Below are 18,984 nucleotides of genomic sequence, written 5' to 3'. Positions count from 1 at the left end.
TTTACTGCCTTTCAAACCGACTGCAACGGCACGAAATAATATTCTCCGAGTAGACTTTACAGAGGGCCCTCTCTCTACCTGGCAAATTTAATCCCGAAAATGTTAAACACGCCACATATGTTTTGATCAGGTTTAAAAATAAAAAAACGTTGCCCGCTTCGCCAGGTGATCGTGATTTTATTTAAATTGGCACGGGGCCCTGTCTGTTGGATCGCAGGTAGCTTCATAGCGGCGGATTTGTGAGTGGCAACTGCTTGTTGATTGTGTAATTGTGGCGTGCGCCTATGTGCGCGTGTGTACCTGCGTGTCACGTGTTCGTGTGCTGCTCATGGAAAATGTTGACCTTGAAGGCGAAATTTGGGTGACATTCACCTCTGCGGGGTCGTGTTATCCCATTGTGTTCGCTCTCACGCTGCATTTCGTAACCTTATACAGACGACCTTTTTTGCCAATCCATTGTTGAAGGTCAATATGAGGTCTATGTAAGTTACGTGGATTCTCTACCCCACGCGAACCTTCTCGAGACCACCTGCACGCGTTCTCTAACATACTGACAATCTAATATTGATTCCAATTTATATAATTGGCAACCATTTCCTAAACTCCACGATTGGATGAAGGTCGCAAGCAAAACAGACAATTGGTCGGCCGTACTTCACGCTGCTGGATCAGTGAGGGTTATTCAGGGGGTGAGTTCGGGGTGGGGTTCATATATCATATAACCAGCCAGGCAACTCGTCCCATCGTCAACCAGCCAGGCAACTCGTCCCATAGTCAACCAGCCCTGCAACTCGTCCCATAGTCAACCATCCAGGCAACTCGTCCCATCGTCAACCAGCCAGGCAACTCGTCCCATAGTCAACCAGCCCTGCAACTCGTCCCATAGTCAACCAGCCAGGCAACTCGTCCCATCGTCAACCAGCCCGGCAACTCGTCCCATAGTCAACCAGCCAGGCTACTCGTCCCATAGTCAACCAGCCCGGCAACTCGTCCCATCGTCGACCAACCCGGCAACTCGTCCCATAGTCAACCAGCCAGGCAACTCGTCCCATAGTCAACCAGCCAGGCAACTCGTCCCATCGTCAACCAACCAGGCAACTCGTCCCATCGTCAACCAGCCAGGCAACTCGTCCCATAGTCAACCAGCCCGGCAACTCGTCCCATAGTCAACCAGCCAGGCAACTCGTCCCATAGTCAACCAGCCAGGCAACTCGTCCCATCGTTAACCAGCCAGGCAACTCGTCCCATAGTCAACCAGCCAGGCAACTCGTACCATCGTCGACCAGCCAGGCAACTCGTCCCATCGTCAACCAGCCAGGAAACTCGTCCCATCGTCAACCAGCCCGGCAACTCGTCCCATAGTCAACCAGCCAGGCAACTCGTCCCATCGTCAACCAGCCAGGCAACTCGTCCCATCGTCAACCAGCCAGGCAACTCGTCCCATCGTCAACTAGCCAGGCAACTCGTCCCATCGTCAACCAGCCCGGCAACTCGTCCCATAGTCAACCAGCCCGGCAACTCGTCCCATAGTCAACCAGCCAGGCAACTCGTCCCATCGTCAACCAGCCAGGCAACTCGTCCCATCGTCAACCAGCCCGGCAACTCGTCCCATAGTCAACCAGCCAGGCAACTCGTCCCATAGTCAACCAGCCAGGCAACTCGTCCCTATGTCCCTGCACGTTGTGGATGAGGGGAGGCGTTCGTCGTAAACGTGGTCCAACGGTTCCAACGTGCCATGTTTATTGGGCTCATCCAGCAGTGGATTGGCCACTGTTGGATGTGAAAGACAAATATCCCCCGTATAGCCTTAACAGACTGTTGGGGCAAGTGCTATTTGTGAGCACCTATGCAGGCCGGCACGGCACACGAGAGGGAGTGGGTGGCCAGCACCACGTCCGGCCGCCTTTGTCTCCCTAGTGGCGATATTTATACACCGCACCAGGTACTCATTGAGGCCGAGTCGACCTAGGGGAGGCCCAGGAACAGGTTCAGATAAACGTCACCGGTGGTGACCGTGAATCGAACTCGGGACGCCCGGGTCCGTAGCGCAGCGTAGCGCTCAGCCACTGCAACGGCCGCTCACCCTCGTTAGACACGTGTACACGTGCGTGTGCGTGCGTACACGTGCGTGTGCGTGCGTACACGTGCGTGTGCGTGCGTACACGTGCGTGTGCGTGCGTACACGTGCGTGTGCGTGCGTACACGTGCGTGTGCGTGCGTACACGTGCGTGTGCGTGCGTACACGTGCGTGTGCGTGCGTACACGTGCGTGTGCGTGCGTACGCGTGCGTGTGCGTGCGTACGCGTGTACACGTGCGTGTGCGTGCGCGTGTACACGTGCGTGTGCGTGCGCGTACACGTGCGTGTGCGTGCGCGTGCGTGTGCGTGCGCGTGCGTGTGCGTACGCGTGCGTGTGCGCACGCGTGCGTGTGCGTACGCGTGCGTGTGCGTACACGTGCGTGTGCGTACACGTGCGTGCGCGTACACGTGCGTGCGCGTGCGCGTGAGCGCGCGCACGCGTGTACACACACGTACACGTGTGTACGTGCGTGTACGCGTGTACACACACGTACACGTGTGTGTGTGTGTGCGCCAACGTAGACCCGGCCACGCGAGGGTGGCGCGAGTTGCGAGTTCGGCCGTTGAAGATGAATTAATCTGGGATCGCAGCCCCCACAGCGCGAAGGATAACGCCGCCTAGCTCATGAATAATCAGAACGACGACGCTGCCGCTGCTGCTGCTGTACCACACCACGCCACGGGCGCCGTGCGTGTGAAGACGGCGGCGGCGGTGGTGACGGCTCGGACGAGCGCTTAGCATCTGCTCGTGGCTTACGCGGAGAAGGAAGGAAGGAGGAGAAGGAGGAGAAGGAGGAGGAGGTTGGTGCTGCTGCTGCCGCCAGTGACTGGATGCCTTAGCCCGTGACTCGGGGGGGCGGGCAGGCAGGCAGATGCCCCCGGGTTCGGCTCCCGGTCACCGCCCACAGAGAGTCGAGGGCCTCGCGCGTCACGCGGAGAAGCCGCAATAAAGAGGGGGAGGCGGGCGACTGCCGCGGCTCATTCGGGCTGCTGCTGCTGCTGCTGTAGTAGTAGCTGTTGTAGCAGCTGCTGTTGTAGCTTCTGTAGCTGCTGTAGTAGCTGTTGTAGCAGCTGTTGTAGCTGCTGCTGTAGCTGCTGTAACTACTGCTGTAGCAGCTGTAGTTGTAGCTGCTGCTACAGCTGTAGTTGTAGCTGCTGCTGCAGCTGTAGTTGTAGCTGCTGCTACAGCTGTAGTTGTACCTGCTGCTACAGCTGTAGTTGTACCTGCTGCTACAGCTGTAGTTGTAGTTGTAGCAGCTGCTACAGCTGTAGTTGTAGCAGCTGCTACAGCTGTAGTTGTAGTTGTAGCAGCTGCTACAGCTGTAGTTGTAGCTGCTGCTACAGCTGTAGTTGTAGCTGCTGCTACAGCTGTAGTTGTACCTGCTGCTACAGCTGTAGTTGTAGTTGTAGCAGCTGCTACAGCTGTAGTTGTAGCAGCTGCTACAGCTGTAGTTGTAGTTGTAGCAGCTGCTACAGCTGTAGTTGTAGCTGCTGCTCGCCACTGGCGTTGTAAGCGGCCGGCGGCTGCACGTGAAGCCGCTCGCGGAGCTCAACGGCCACCGGGCACAGAGACATTTCTCATTCATCAGCAGGGGTGGGCTGTGTGTGTGTGTGAAGGCGTCTATCATTAGTAGTGTTGTTGTTGTTGTAAGAAGACGACGGCGGGAGAGGGTGAGAGAGAGGCCGTAGAGAGAGAGCAAAGCTGTGCGGACGGGCGCACATAGACACGCGGACGAGGCTGAGAGGTGGGTGCCTGCAGACACACGCATCATACATACAGACACATCATACATACAGACACACACATACATACAGACACATCATACATACAGACACACGCATACATACAGACATACACGCATCATACATACAGACACATACATACTGACACATACATACATACAGACACATCATACATACAGACACAACATACAGACGCAACATACAGAGACACGCATACATACAACACACGCATCATACATAAACACACGCATACATACAGACACACGCATACATACAGACGCATCATACATACAGACACACGCATCATACATACATACACACGCATCATACATACAGACACACGCATCATACATACAGACACACGCATCATACATACAGACACATCATACATACATACAGACACACGCATACCTACAGACACACACGCACACAGCAACACACGCAAAGACAATACAGACAATACACAAACACACATTACAGACACTACACAAACACACATTACAGACACACGGCAACACACACAGACACAATACAGACAATACACATACACACATTACAGACACACAACAACACACACATACACAGTACAGACAATACACAAACACACATTACAGACACACGCACACAGCAACACACACAGACACAATACAGACAATACACAAACACACATTGCAGACACACGGCAACACACACAGACACAATACAGACAATACACAAACACACATTACAGACACACACAGCAACACACACAGACAATACACAAACACACATTACAGACACACACAGCAACACACACAGACAATACACAAACACACATTACAGACACACACAGCAACACACACAGACAATACACAAACACATTACAGACACACACAGACACAATACAGACAATACACAAACACACACTACAGACACACAAACAATACAGACAATACACAAACACACTACAGACACACGGCAACACACACATAGAGAACGAGACACGTGGACGCACACGAGAAACGCGTAGTCCCGCGCGCACAAAGACAAAGATCCCCCGTGTAGCCTTAACACACTGTGGGGGCAAGTGCTGTCAGCTAGCACCAAATGAAGGCCGGCACGGCACACGAGGTGGGGGTGGTGGCCAGAGCACCACGCCCGGCCGCCTTTGTCTCCCCTTAGTGGCGACGTTTATGCACCGCGCCGGGTACTAATTTGAGGCCGAGTCGACCTAGGGGATGCCCACAGGCAGACGACACGACGTGGACACGGGGACCCTCCTTTTGTGTACTTAAAGATGCGAGCGCAGAGCTAAGAGGCAAAAGATTCCGCGCCGGTTTAGCGGTTAACCGACTTGGCGGTAGCGGTGAGCGCGCCGCCCTACGACCCGGCCTGGCCCCAGTTCGACTCCCAGGTGACGATTAGAATCAGAACCGGTCCCGGGGTCCTTAACCCGCCCCCCCTCCCTCCCCTAGGTCGACTCGACCTCAAACGGGTGCCTGGCGCGGTGTGTAGCAAACATCGCCACTGGGGGAGACAAAGGCGGCCGGGCGTGGGGTGCTGTCCAATCACACCACCTCGTGCGTGCCGTGCCGGCGGCCTTCATGAGCTGATGATACTCGTTGTGTTTCTTCTGTGTGCTTGCTTTGTAGACACACACACCACGCACACCGGTCTCATTGACTTACATAGACATATACAGTCACAGAATTACATAGACACAGTCACAGAATTACATAGACACAGTCACAGAATTACATAGACAGTCACAGAATTACATAGACACAGAATTACATACACAGTCACAGAATTACATAGACACAGAATTACATAGACACAGTCACAGAATTACATAGACACAGAATTACATAGACACAGTCACAGAATTACATAGACACAGTCACAGAATTACATAGACACAGTCACAGAATTACATAGACACAATTACATACACAGTGACAGAATTGCATAGACACAGTCACAGAATTGCATAGACACAGTCACAGAATTACATAGACACAGTCACAGAATTACATAGACACAGTCACAGAATTACATAGACACAGAATTACATAGACACAGTCACAGAATTACATAGACACAGAATTACATAGACACAGTCACAGAATTACAGACACAGAATTACATAGACACAGTCACAGAATTACATAGACACAGAATTACATGGACACAGGCACAGAATTACATAGACACACACACAGTCAGACATAGACACACACAGTCAGACATAGACACACACACAGTCAGACATAGACACACACACAGAATTACATAGACACACACACAGTCAGACATAGACACACACAGTCAGACATAGACACACACAGTCAGACATAGACACACACAGTCAGACATAGACACACACACAGTAAGACATAGACACACAGTCAGACATAGACAGACACACAGTCAGACATAGACACACACACAGTCAGACATAGACACACACAGTCAGACATAGACACACACACAGTCAGACATAGACACACACAGTCAGATATAGACACACACACAGTAAGACATAGACACACAGTCAGACATAGACAGGCACACAGTCAGACATAGACACACACACTCAGACATAGACACACACACAGTCAGACACAGACACACACACACAGTCAGACATAGACACACACAGTCAGACATAGACACACACAGTCAGACATAGACACACACAGTCAGACATAGACACACACACAGTCAGACATAGACACACACACAGTCAGACATAGACACACACACAGTCAGACATAGACACACACACAGTCAGACATAGACACACACACAGTCAGACATAGACACACACACAGTCAGACATAGACACACACACAGTCAGACATAGACACACACACAGTCAGACATAGACACACAATCAGACATAGACATACACACAGTCAGACATAGACACACACACAGTCAGACATAGACACACACAGTCAGACATAGACACACACAGTCAGACATAGACACACACACAGTAAGACATAGACACACAGTCAGACATAGACAGACACAGTCAGACATAGACACACACACAGTCAGACATAGACACACACAGTCAGACATAGACACACACACAGTCAGACATAGACACACACAGTCAGACATAGACACACACACAGTAAGACATAGACACACAGTCAGACATAGACAGGCACACAGTCAGACATAGACACACACACAGTCAGACATAGACACACACACAGTCAGACATAGACACACACAGTCAGACATAGACACACACAATTAGACATAGACACACACACAGTAAGACATAGACACACAGTCAGACATAGACAGACACACAGTCAGACATAGACACACACACAGTCAGACATAGACACACACAGTCAGACATAGACACACACACAGTCAGACATAGACACACACAGTCAGACATAGACACACACACAGTAAGACATAGACACACAGTCAGACATAGACAGGCACACAGTCAGACATAGACACACACACAGTCAGACATAGACACACACAGTCAGACATAGACACACACACAGTCAGACACAGACACACACAGTCAGACATAGACACACACAGTCAGACATAGACACACACACAGTCAGACATAGACACACACAGTCAGACATAGACACACACACAGTCAGACATAGACACACACACAGTCAGACATAGACACACACACAGTCAGACATAGACACACACACAGTCAGACATAGACACACACACAGTCAGACATAGACACACACACAGTCAGACATAGACACACACACAGTCAGACATAGACACACACACAGTCAGACATAGACACACACACAGTAAGACATAGACACACAGTCAGACATAGACAGACACACAGTCAGACATAGACACACACACAGTCAGACATAGACACACACACAGTCAGACATAGCCACACACACAGTCAGACATAGACACACAGTCAGACATAGACACACATACAGTAAGACATAGACACACAGTCAGACATAGACAGACACACAGTCAGACATAGACACACACACAGTCAGACATAGACACACACAGTCAGACATAGACACACACACAGTCAGACACAGACACACACACAGTCAGACACAGACACACACAGTCAGACATAGACACACACACAGTCAGACATAGACACACACAGTCAGACATAGCCACACACACAGTCAGACATAGACACACAGTCAGACATAGACACACATACAGTAAGACATAGACACACAGTCAGACATAGACAGACACACAGTCAGACATAGACACACACACAGTCAGACATAGACACACACAGTCAGACATAGACACACACACAGTCAGACACAGACACACACACAGTCAGACACAGACACACACAGTCAGACATAGACACACACACAGTCAGACATAGACACACACAGAATTACATAGACACACACACAGTCAGAAATAGACACACACACAGTCGGACATAGACACACACACAGTCAGACATAGACACACACACAGTCAGACATAGACACACACACAGTCAGACATAGACACACACACAGTCAGACATAGACACACACACAGTCAGACATAGACACACACACAGTCAGACATGCAGTTATAGACTTACATAAGCATTTGTATACAGTACATGCACGGTAATCGACTTGCACAGACGCACACAGACTTGGAGTCGTGTACTGTATACAGTATGCTGCTGTACTATACTGCTATGGTCCTCGCGTTAACCAACCCCTACTGACCAGAGTGGTGAAGTATGGTCATAAACCACACGACTTGCACGACTTGGAGGGGGGGAGACCCTCCTCCAGCAGTGGATTGAAAAAAGGCCGTGCAATGTACGTTAGACGCGCATACATACAGACACGTATACAAGTACATACAGACACGTATACAAGTACATACAGACACACACACGTACATACAGACACGTATACAAAGTACATACAGACACGTATACAAGTACATACAGACACGTATACAAGTACATACAGACACACACATGCATACATACAGACACTATACAAGTACATACAGACACACACACGCATACATACAGACACGTATACAAGTACATACAGACACGTATACAAGTACATACAGACACACACACACGCATACATACAGACACGTATACAAGTACATACAGACACGTATACAAGTACATACAGACACGTATACAAAGTACATACAGACACACACATACGCATACATACAGATACGTATACAATTACATACAGACACACACACACACGTACATACAGACACGTACACACGTACATACAGACACGCATACACGTATACATACAGACACGTATACAAGTACATAAAGACGCACACACGCATACATACAGACACGCACACACGCATACATACAGACACGTACACACGTACATACAGACACGCATACACGTATACATACAGACACATGCGTACATACAGACACGCATACATACAGACACGTACACACGCATACATACAGACACATGCCTACATACAGACAAACGCGTACATTAGACACACACACACAGTGCTAGACTACCGTGTAACATGCACTTTAGTCAATCCACTGCTGGATCTGTGACCATACTTCACCACGCTGGTCAGTGCGGGCCGGCTAATGCGGGAGGGGGGGGCAGCACCTCACTGCCGGCCTCCTCCGACTCCGCAGTGCCGATGTTTATACAGCCCGCACTAGCTACTGATTATTAAAGGCTGAGTCGACCTAGGGGGGAACTGGGATCTGCGTCGCCGATGTTGGCTGTGCGCAGGATTCAAACTCTGGTTCGCCGGGTTTCAAATCGCCGGGTTCGTCGGTGTGTGGACACATACACTGTGTGTGTTTAGTAGGTAGGTGCGTGTACACACACGTGTGTGTGTGTAGTAGGTAGGTGTGTGAACACATACACTGTGTGTGTTTAGTAGGTAGGTGCGTGTACACACACGTGTGTGTGTGTGTGTGTGGTAGGTAGGTGTGTGAACACATACACTGTGTGTGTTTAGTAGGTAGGTGCGTGTACACACACGTGTGTGTGTGTGTGTGTAGTAGGTAGGTGTGTGAACACATACACTATGTGTGTTTAGTAGGTAGGTCCGTGTACACACACGTGTGTGTGTGTGTGTGTAGTAGGTAGGTGTGTGAACACATACACTGTGTGTGTTTAGTAGGTAGGTGCGTGTACACACACGTGTGTGTGTGTAGTAGGTAGGTGTGTGAACACATACACTGTGTGTGTTTAGTAGGTAGGTGTGTGAACACACACGTGTGTGTGTGTAGTAGGTAGGTGTGTGAACACATACACTGTGTGTGTTTAGTAGGTAGGTGCGTGTACACACACGTGTGTGTGTGTGGTAGGTAGGTGTGTGAACACATACACTGTGTGTGTTTAGTAGGTAGGTGCGTGTACACACACGTGTGTGTGTAGTAGGTAGGTGTGTGAACACATACACTGTGTGTGTTTAGTAGGTAGGTGCGTGTACACACACGTGTGTGTGTGTAGTAGGTAGGTGTGTGAACACATACACTGTATGTGTTTAGTAGGTAGGTGTGTGAACACACACGTGTGTGTGTGTGTGTGGTAGGTAGGTGCGTGTACACATACAATGCAGTAGGTGCTTGTACACACACACGCGTGTACGCTGTGTAGGTGTGTGTAGTAGGTAGGTGCGTGTACACACACGTATGTGTGTGTGTTTAGTAGGTAGGTGCGTGTACACACACGTGTGTGTGTGTGTGTAGTAGGTAGGTGTGTGTACACATACAGTGCAGTAGGTGCGTGTACACACACACGTGTACGCTGTGTGTACACACACTGTGTTTAGTAGGTAGGTGCGTGTACACACACGTGTGTAGTAGGTGTGTGTGTGTGTACACATACAGTGCAGTAGGTGCGTGTACACACACGCATGTGTGTGTACACGCACCTACCTACTACACACGTGTGTGTAGTAGGTAGGTGTGTGTGCACATACAGTGCAGTAGGTGCGTGTACACACACGCACGTGTGTGTGTGTAGTAGGTGTGTGTGTACACGACGTTGGCAAACAGCTCCAGACGTACACATGAGGTCCGGCGGTAGACCACGTGTAGAGAGAGAGGGAACAGCCCTGTACAAGGCGAATGTACAAGGCGAATGATTTGGTGATGCTGCTGCTGCGTTGGCAGCGGTGCACAAACAGATAACAACAACAACCACCACCACTCAACACTGTGGCCTTGAAATTAATCTTAAATCGGCGACGCATGATATGAGGGAGCATTTTTTACCGAAACGTCTCTAATTATATAGTACTCTGTACAGATATATTATTTTAAGGCCCACAATTTTTGGGGAAATTTGAGTTTTTTTGTTTGTTTGTTATTCATGTAAAAGACCGGTAGATGCATAAACAGAGCTCAGGAAACTATACTCTTTAGTTCTTTCGGTGAAGTCACGTAGGTAGAAAACTAACCAGGAATTCAGCCTGGATAGCGCTTAAGTGAGTGTCTGCCAAACTTAAGTCGCCATGGCTTGCGGGGCTAAGTGGTTATCAGAACAGCCACATTCGTTGTTGTACTTCTAATGCCCCCTGTCTGATCCCCGTTCACACCAATGTGTGTTGACCAGCGTGGTGAAGTATGGCCAATGAAATCACCCTTCTCCCCAAAGAGGATTGACACGAACGGCTGCACGTGTCCACCGCTGACATGTGTCCTCTGTGTAGTCCACACAGACTGAAGGTGCAGTTGGCGAGCGCCGATTAAGGCCTCTCAACAGCACTTCGCTGGAGGCACTCGGTGCTTCAAATCCTACGTGGGTTTGTAAGTCAATTCCAGGGCTTCATTTCCCACTCGATATTTCCCTGGAACGCATCTGCCGGGGCTGGCTGGAAAGTCGTGATCTATAGCTTTCAGGCACCGTCACTCCCTCGTGCAATGCATGACTGTCAACACGAATGCTGCATTGCGCAGCCTATACTTTACTCCTGAAATCGTGTAAACAGCTTTACGCAAATGAAAGTTCAAAATAGGGCGAGGCGAATTGCGAGGCTGTGTTCGAACGTAAATCGCAGCCATTCCGCACTGTTCCGGATCGAGGTTGAGCCAGCTGCAAATCTCTCCATCTACAGCGGCTCAAGCCTCTCATAAATCACGTGAAATCTGTGGCCACTCTCACTCTGAATCCCTCACGTCTGCTAGCTCCTTCGTTCTCTCCCCCTCCCTTCCCTCCCTTCTCAGCCTCCCTCTCATCCAGGGGCGGAGCCAGGATTTTGACTTTTGGGGGGGGGGTGCTGACTTCAATATTCTGAGATATTTCAGTGTGTTTATGCTTTCCAACGGGCGCCACAAATGTATAAAACATTTTTTTGGGGATTTGAACGTGGAGTTTATTAATAGGTCGGAGCCGCTGATGTGACTAATAAGTTCGATAAGTTCTAAAGGCTGCCGCTAAAGCAGCCTGCAGGGGCAGCACGAGGTGGCAGCCAGCATTTTGCAGTAGCCATCCGGTTATCCCAACTTTCCCAAAATTTCAGGGGGTGCTAAGCCCCCCCACAGCCCCCCCTGTGGCTCCACCCCTGCTCTCATCCACCAGGCCATACCTGCTTGGCTCTTCCTTCTTCCTGCTGTTCATCTTGAGCTGTACCCTCCACCTGTACCCTCCACTTTGTTCTTCTTTGGGGACTTCCGTCCTGGGATCCCTTCTTCTTCCCAGCTCATCTGCCCTTAAATGGCAATGGACTCTGCCACTCACCCTTTTCCATGGTGTGTCATGGATAAACAACGCTTTATGGAGCCGATGTAGACAAGATACACACGCCACTCGGACAAGCACCAGTCGAGACGGCTGCATGCACAGATCGATAGACACAAACATTCGTGGTGGTTTGGGTTGGATACAGCTCACATCGACATTTCATGAATTTAGCCACAATTCGTCCATTCAAAGACCACACGAAATACACTTATGTTCAGATAGTACATGAATTGCTCAATTAATTTGACAGCAGAGAGTCTCAAGTGCAGTTCAGGCGATCAGCTTTTTTCATCATTGTGTTGTCTATGTTGTGCATAACGCATCGTTGTTAATAATTGTATTTGCTCTGCCATCACTTCTTCCTCCTGAGTAACGTTAATTATCTCAAGTTACCACTTTGTTCCGATTTGTCGAGCTGTGCCGCATGGGATGTGACATTTCAATTAACAAATAATGATGGCAATAATGACGATCATACAGACATGGACACTCGCAGAGTGAAATGCAGATACAGGAGAGCTCTTAGCGACGGTGATATGGTGACGACCAATATCACGAATCCTATCTGTGGGAGTTATTTGCATTTGATTTCCTCCCCTAATCCGCCAGGTAATTTTTTTTGCGACTAACCTCACGGATAACAGGATGAATTTTCCACGTGGAGACTTTTGTCCGTGAATTTTTATTGCAGACTAGCTTTACTACCCGGCTTCGCCCGGGACTTGAATTCACCACGCCCGCCGCCTTTGTCTCCCCAGTGGCGATGTTCACACAGCAGAGCAGTTACTCGTTTGATGCTGAGTCGACCTAGGGGAGGCCCAGGACCGGTAAAAATAATCGTCACAGGTGGTGGCCGTGAGCGGGAATCGAACTCGGGTCGCCGGGTTCATAGCGCAGCGCGCTAACCACTACACCACAATGCGTTACGCTTCCACATGCGCAGGTCACATGACAGATTTGACGTCACAGCTCACTTGCCGTACAAAAAAAATGCATAATTGAGCTCCCCCCCCCCCCCCCCCCCATATGTTTTTATCATTTTTGCATGGTGTACAGTCTGGAAAGTACCCACATGGCAAATTTCAAGTTTGTTGCATGTCGGGAAGTACGCTAAACATTTTGAACAGACACACATTCACAACTTTGCTTTTTATATATTGCAGATAATAGGATGCCGTTTTCGCATAGACTTATGGGAAAAGTCGTGGATAATCACAGATTATTGGAAGGGAGAGGGCCATGGGTTAATAGGAGTTTTTGGGTACCCTGCAGTTTCCTCGGATAATAGGAGACGCATATAATAATGTGGCAGATAAGAGGAGTTCTTGTGTACAGACGCAGGACGTGTTGAGAGAGACGCACATGGCTAAAAGGTGATCTGGACGTGCGCTCTCGACACGGCGGGGCGCGTGCGAGTTGTCTGCACGCTTCGAAGCACAGGTCCAAGACTGCGACAGATGTTTACGTTGATTTTGATTTGTAAAAACGAATGACGCTGTTTAGTGAGTGGCCCGGCTATTTTACACAGGAGTTCCGCGGTGCGTGAGTACAGCAGCGGCAACAAAATCAAAAGGCAAAAACATCCTTAAGGAATGTTCCCCAACGAGCAAACAAGATATTAACGGTCGGAAACGAAACGCACAAATCGAACGGTGCAAATGTGAGTATCGAGAGGCGCCGGAAAAGGTTGGGTGTACGTGCGAGTAAGCTCTATGTTTTAATCTTACAGTGAAAAACACATGCAAGTCGAAAAGGCAGTGCAAAGATGTGAGAGCCAGAGCCATGATAGCACAAAAAGTTAGGTCCATGTGCAAGTAAGCTGCGTGTTTTGACGTGGGGCCATGTTTGACCCCTTTACCTCTCCTTTGGTGAAGTTGATCTCTCACTGTTTTTCTGCCGCTGTAAACCCTTGCTGTCTTCCCCCCCCCTCCTGCTCTCACCGTTCTCTGCAGCTACCGCCACGTAGAAGCTTCACAGAGGAACGGGAGAAGCGGGTACAATGGAGCCACCCTCGGGTGAAATGTCAAGCCTGCAGCTGGCAGCCAGCAGCGGCCTGGGTGGCAGCCGCTTCCAAGTGAACGTGGTGGAGGAGGAGGCGGCCGCCGCCGCTGCTGCAGCCGCCGCGGCCGCCGCAGCCGCAGCCGCCGCAGATGACGAGGGGCAGCCGGAGCGGGGATCGCAGGAGCCGCCGGGCACCCAAGAGGAAGCGCAGGAGCGAGCTCGCGAGGACGGGCCGGAGGAGCGAGGGGAGCAAGGGGAGCAGCAGCAGAAGAAGCAGCCGCCACACGGCAACATGAGCGACCCGAGCCACAAGGAGGAGGGCAAGGCCGGGCGCTTCCGCGTGAACTTCGTCAACAGCCGCTCGCGCAGCAACAGCAGCAGCAGTGGCGGGGGCGGCGGCGGGGCCGGCGGGGAGACGTCGCGCAGCGAGGGCAGCTACCACGCGTACGACACGCACACCAACACCTACTACCTCCGCACGTTCGGCCACAACACCATCGATGCCGTGCCGCACATCGACTTCTACCGCAATGCCGGCTCGCACCTGGGCGACAAGCTGGTGCGGCCCACGCTCGCCGAGCTGCACGACGAGGTGAGGGGCGGTCGCGACGATGGGGGGCGCCTGGCGCGCGCCACTTGAATTGGGGTAGGTGGCACGGGGACCTGGAGCCGCTAGTGGCGGGGGCGACACAAGTGACCGTGCGAGTTGCCACCTGACCTGGGTATCCCAGGACCTGTCATTCCTTTTTGAGATACCAGGCTCTCTGGGTGGAAGCTGGGTGGCATCTGGCTTGCACGTAGGTATTTTGAGGGGTCCACCTAGGTCGTTTCTGGTGGGGGGGGTACCTTGGTTGTGTCCGGAGGGGGTTTCCCGTGGGTGGCTCTGGCACGTTGGGGCAACCGGTTGGTACTGGCGGCTGCTTAGACGCTCCTCCTGTGGACTCTGGTGAATGGTGTTGGGATGCATGCCAATAATGGGAAGTTACAATTCCACCGTGGTAATGTTTGAGAGGATTTTTTTGTGCTCTTTTGCGTAACCGAGTTCGCGTTTTACGACCGTCATGGAATTATTTCACCTTTTTAACAATACCACGCATCCTTGAAAGCTCTTCATGCGGTGGATGTTTTGCGTGGGCGTAACAGTCTTGAGATGCCACTGAATTCCTGGGGCAATATCTCGCACGCGTGTGCCCAGAACGCGCGATTAAAACGTGCGGCGTTCCTGGAACTCCTCTGGCGAACCGTGACGTTCCTTGCAGAGTCGCCGTCGGGCATGGGATGTTTGTGGGTTTTGTTGCGTTGGTGCAACTCGCGTGATACGACCGCGATCGATGCATTTCGTTCGGAACATTCCGCCGTGAGGCCGCGCGAATATCAGCAACGAATTGTCCAAACAGAGTCGCGGTGCAGTGCCGAGCTGTAGCGTTTGGGGGGGCTGGAGGGGACTTGAGCGCTCCTTGACTGAAAATTCCGCCCCCTTCCCCTCCGCTTCTAAATTCTTATCGTCGAGTCAAACAATACTCGTTCCCACAGACTGATCTGCTACCGAATCGTTTTTTTTTTAATTGGCAAGCTTCATGTGGTGATGATGATGATACACAAACTGTCTGCAGTCGTTAGGGTGGGCACCTGGATAAATTGCGCAATTGAGTCCAATTAGGCGATGGGTTAGGCCTTAACGCCCGCCCCGTGTGCGCGAGCGACAGAAGAAGGCACGGTCGGTAGACGGGAGCAGGTCGTGTCGTTGCTCATTCCGTTTCAGCGGTTGGAAATTTGTTTTCGAATGACCCCCCCCCCCCCTCCCCATTTTTTAAATAATATCGTCATACAGGGGTTGTGTGTAGAGCACAGAGAGTGCCAGGTAATGCATTTCTAATAATAATACCTCTGTTTATCCAGGAAAGTACAATTTACCCTGGGGGAAAGATCCACGTGCACATGAGAGCATATCACTCGTAAGTCCGCACAGATGGTTCACGAAACCCACTTTGCTGTACTGCCTGGCCACCTCGCATTCCAGCGGATCTGGAAAGTTTTATAAATCTAAGCGACCCACCAAACCTCCGCTTGCCTCCGCGCTCGGCCCGTGTGGAGCACACTGCGGGTAAGTCCACGCCGGTGGCACGGGGGATCCAGGCCGTGATTTGTGCGTGGTCCACTGAGGGTGCGCGCCAGGGGCCTCTTCCTAATCCACAGCGGAGGCCGGGCAGGGTATGGCTCTGAACCGGACTCATGACCAATTTCTTGTGATGTCACGGTTGAACTGTGGAGTCCCCGAGCAATTTGTTCTTCCGTGCGAATTATGAGAATAATCAATTGAAATGCCCGGAGAAATCCGTCCCCTGTGCTGTAACCGCGTCTGGGGTGGCCGTCGTGAGCCGATTGCGATGCCCAAGGGATTCCTCGCTCACCGGTTATTTTTCCGGGTCACTAAACTCTGGAAGGTGGCACGTGACTTGCAGCCACAGCAATAACGTTGGAGGTATACTGGATGTGGTGCGCCGGATGGGGAGATGATTTTCTGGTTTGTCGACCTGTGCACACCTGGCTGAAATAAGAGTCCCTGGCAAGAGCTATTCAAACACATGAGTATTTACGTTTTATCCTCAAAGCACAAATTGCCAATAAACTCGCACTGCACTCTCCTACCTCTCCCCTCCCACACGCTCCCCTACCTCTCATTTCGCCTTGCTCCATTCTACGCATTCTCCTACCTCGCGGCCCCCTCTTAGCTCGCATGCTGGAGGTTTACCTGTCCCATGCGATGTCCTGGTGGAGCCACCAATGCGAGATTAATGTGATTGGCCGGAGATGCCCCCTGTGTCATCATTGCAACCACTCCTAAAAGTGCTGTAAAACGTTAATTAAAAGCTATAAAAGTTAACATTAGTCCGCTTTTGTATTGACTAATCTAAATAGGTGTGCAACGGGCCGTGTTTGGTGAAGACAAACTAACGGTGACATTGGCAACAGGTGGCACGGCACTGCTGGTTGGGAAACGCTCCTGCTGCTGCTCTGAGGATCTGTGTTCGGGTGGCAGGAATTTATTTGTACCCTAGACCTGGTTACCGGTATCGTGCCGAGCGTGATTACGGTTTAGTGTGCAAAGGTTTGTGTAGCCCTCGGCTGGCTGCGTTTTGCTCTCGAGAACGAAAAGATGAAGACCCCCATAGCTGCATCGCTGCTGTGTGGAGAAGCAACTCCATTGAGCCAATCGCCAACGGGGATGCTGCCAATTTTTTTCTCCCGTTGCACTTGGACGATCGCTAAACGTGTAAAGTGGCCGGGTGGGCCCAGATTCCCTGCCGAGATCTAGGTTTTCAAATCTGAGCAGCCAAAGGTGTGATTCGATTCATTATTCTCAAGCTTAGTGAGCTGATGGTTTCTGACAGTTTGCAAATGGCCGCATGAAAAACAAATTAACAGAATGAAACTTGTCTAAGTTCCATCGCCCATGGGAAAAATAAATTGTTTTGCCCGTCAGGTGACATTCACATAGCAGAGTGTGTGGGTAATTGCGCCCGCTCTTGTGAGGAGGATAGAAGGCAACATTAATCTGTTTGTAGGAGAGCGGCTGTGATGTTAGCTACCTCGCCTGGTATACAGGAGGTCTTGGGTTCGATCCCGACCCTGACGCCTGCTGTATATTTGGAGATTGCATGTTCTCCCTGTGGTGGAGTAATGATTTTTTCCTCCAGTTTTTCCCTCCACATTTAGAAACGTGTTTTAGGGTGTTCAGCTGCTATACATTTGCACGCGATAATATGCCACTTGGTTGAGCGATCATTTGTGGCCAGGTCACTTCTGAAAAAATAACTATATAGCTCAGTGGGGCTTTACCTGGTAAAATAAAATATGTTTTAGTTCATTAATTTTTTGTTGTTGTAATTTGCTTGCCTTTCCTATACTTTGCACTCAAATAGTTTTTGTAGTTTTAGTGTTAGTTTTGGTAACTTTCTGATCCATCCCCTACTGGGCATCTGTGATAAAGAGCGTAATAGCTCATCGGATTCCTCCAGCATAAATACTGATTCTGATTCCCGAACCACGGTTTGCTGCTGCTGCTGTGCGAGATCTCTCAATGGATTCCTCCTTCGTCTTGTGACGCAGTTCATAACTTCGCGCGATCGCAATAACATTAGGAACAAAAAAGACCGCAGATATTTGCTCTGCGCTATTGTTCGTTCTCAAGTGTTGGAAGGTGTTTGGGGTTATGCAGTGCATCTTTGTTTGTGGAATGTATCGGACGAGTGAGTGACAGTTTAATTAAGTTATTTTTTTTTATCGTGCCACGGCTTACCTGTTTCATAATGAAAATAGTCAACAGCTGTGGCCCTTTTTATCAAGCCTCTGCTGCGTGAAGACCTCCCAACACACGCATGTTTTTTTAATGGTGGTAGTTTGGCTATACTTCACCATGTGGGCCCACTGCAAACGTTGGTGAAGGGGGC

The 18,984-nt window shown here is 50.3% G+C and overlaps 1 protein-coding gene across 6 annotated transcripts in view; it reads left to right on the top strand.

Moving 5' to 3' along the window:
- Window positions 1-2,621: 2,621 nt before the first annotated feature.
- LOC116950729 (solute carrier family 12 member 1) overlaps window positions 2,622-18,984 on the top strand; it is a 135,807-nt gene continuing 119,444 nt past the window's right edge. For 2 of the 6 annotated variants that reach the window (XM_032968744.2, XM_032968739.2), the window contains exons 1-2: window positions 3,369-3,823; window positions 14,485-15,125. In XM_032968744.2, coding sequence (XP_032824635.2) covers window positions 14,532-15,125 — 594 coding nt within the window. In that variant the 5' untranslated portion in view covers window positions 3,369-3,823; window positions 14,485-14,531. Of the gene's footprint in view, window positions 2,880-3,366; window positions 3,824-5,275; window positions 5,381-14,484; window positions 15,126-18,984 lie in introns of those variants that run through there. The other 4 variants (XM_076072995.1, XM_076072996.1, XM_032968742.2 and 1 more) reach the window with 4 other exon arrangements.

Source organism: Petromyzon marinus, chromosome 40 (assembly GCF_048934315.1).
Source record: "Petromyzon marinus isolate PM22_M1 ecotype Great Lakes invasive population chromosome 40, UKy_Petmar_22M1.pri1.0, whole genome shotgun sequence".
In the NCBI taxonomy this organism is placed as follows: domain Eukaryota; kingdom Metazoa; phylum Chordata; class Hyperoartia; order Petromyzontiformes; family Petromyzontidae; genus Petromyzon; species Petromyzon marinus.
Note: the sequence above shows the minus strand (reverse complement) of the source record. Positions and strands in the feature narration are given on the sequence as shown.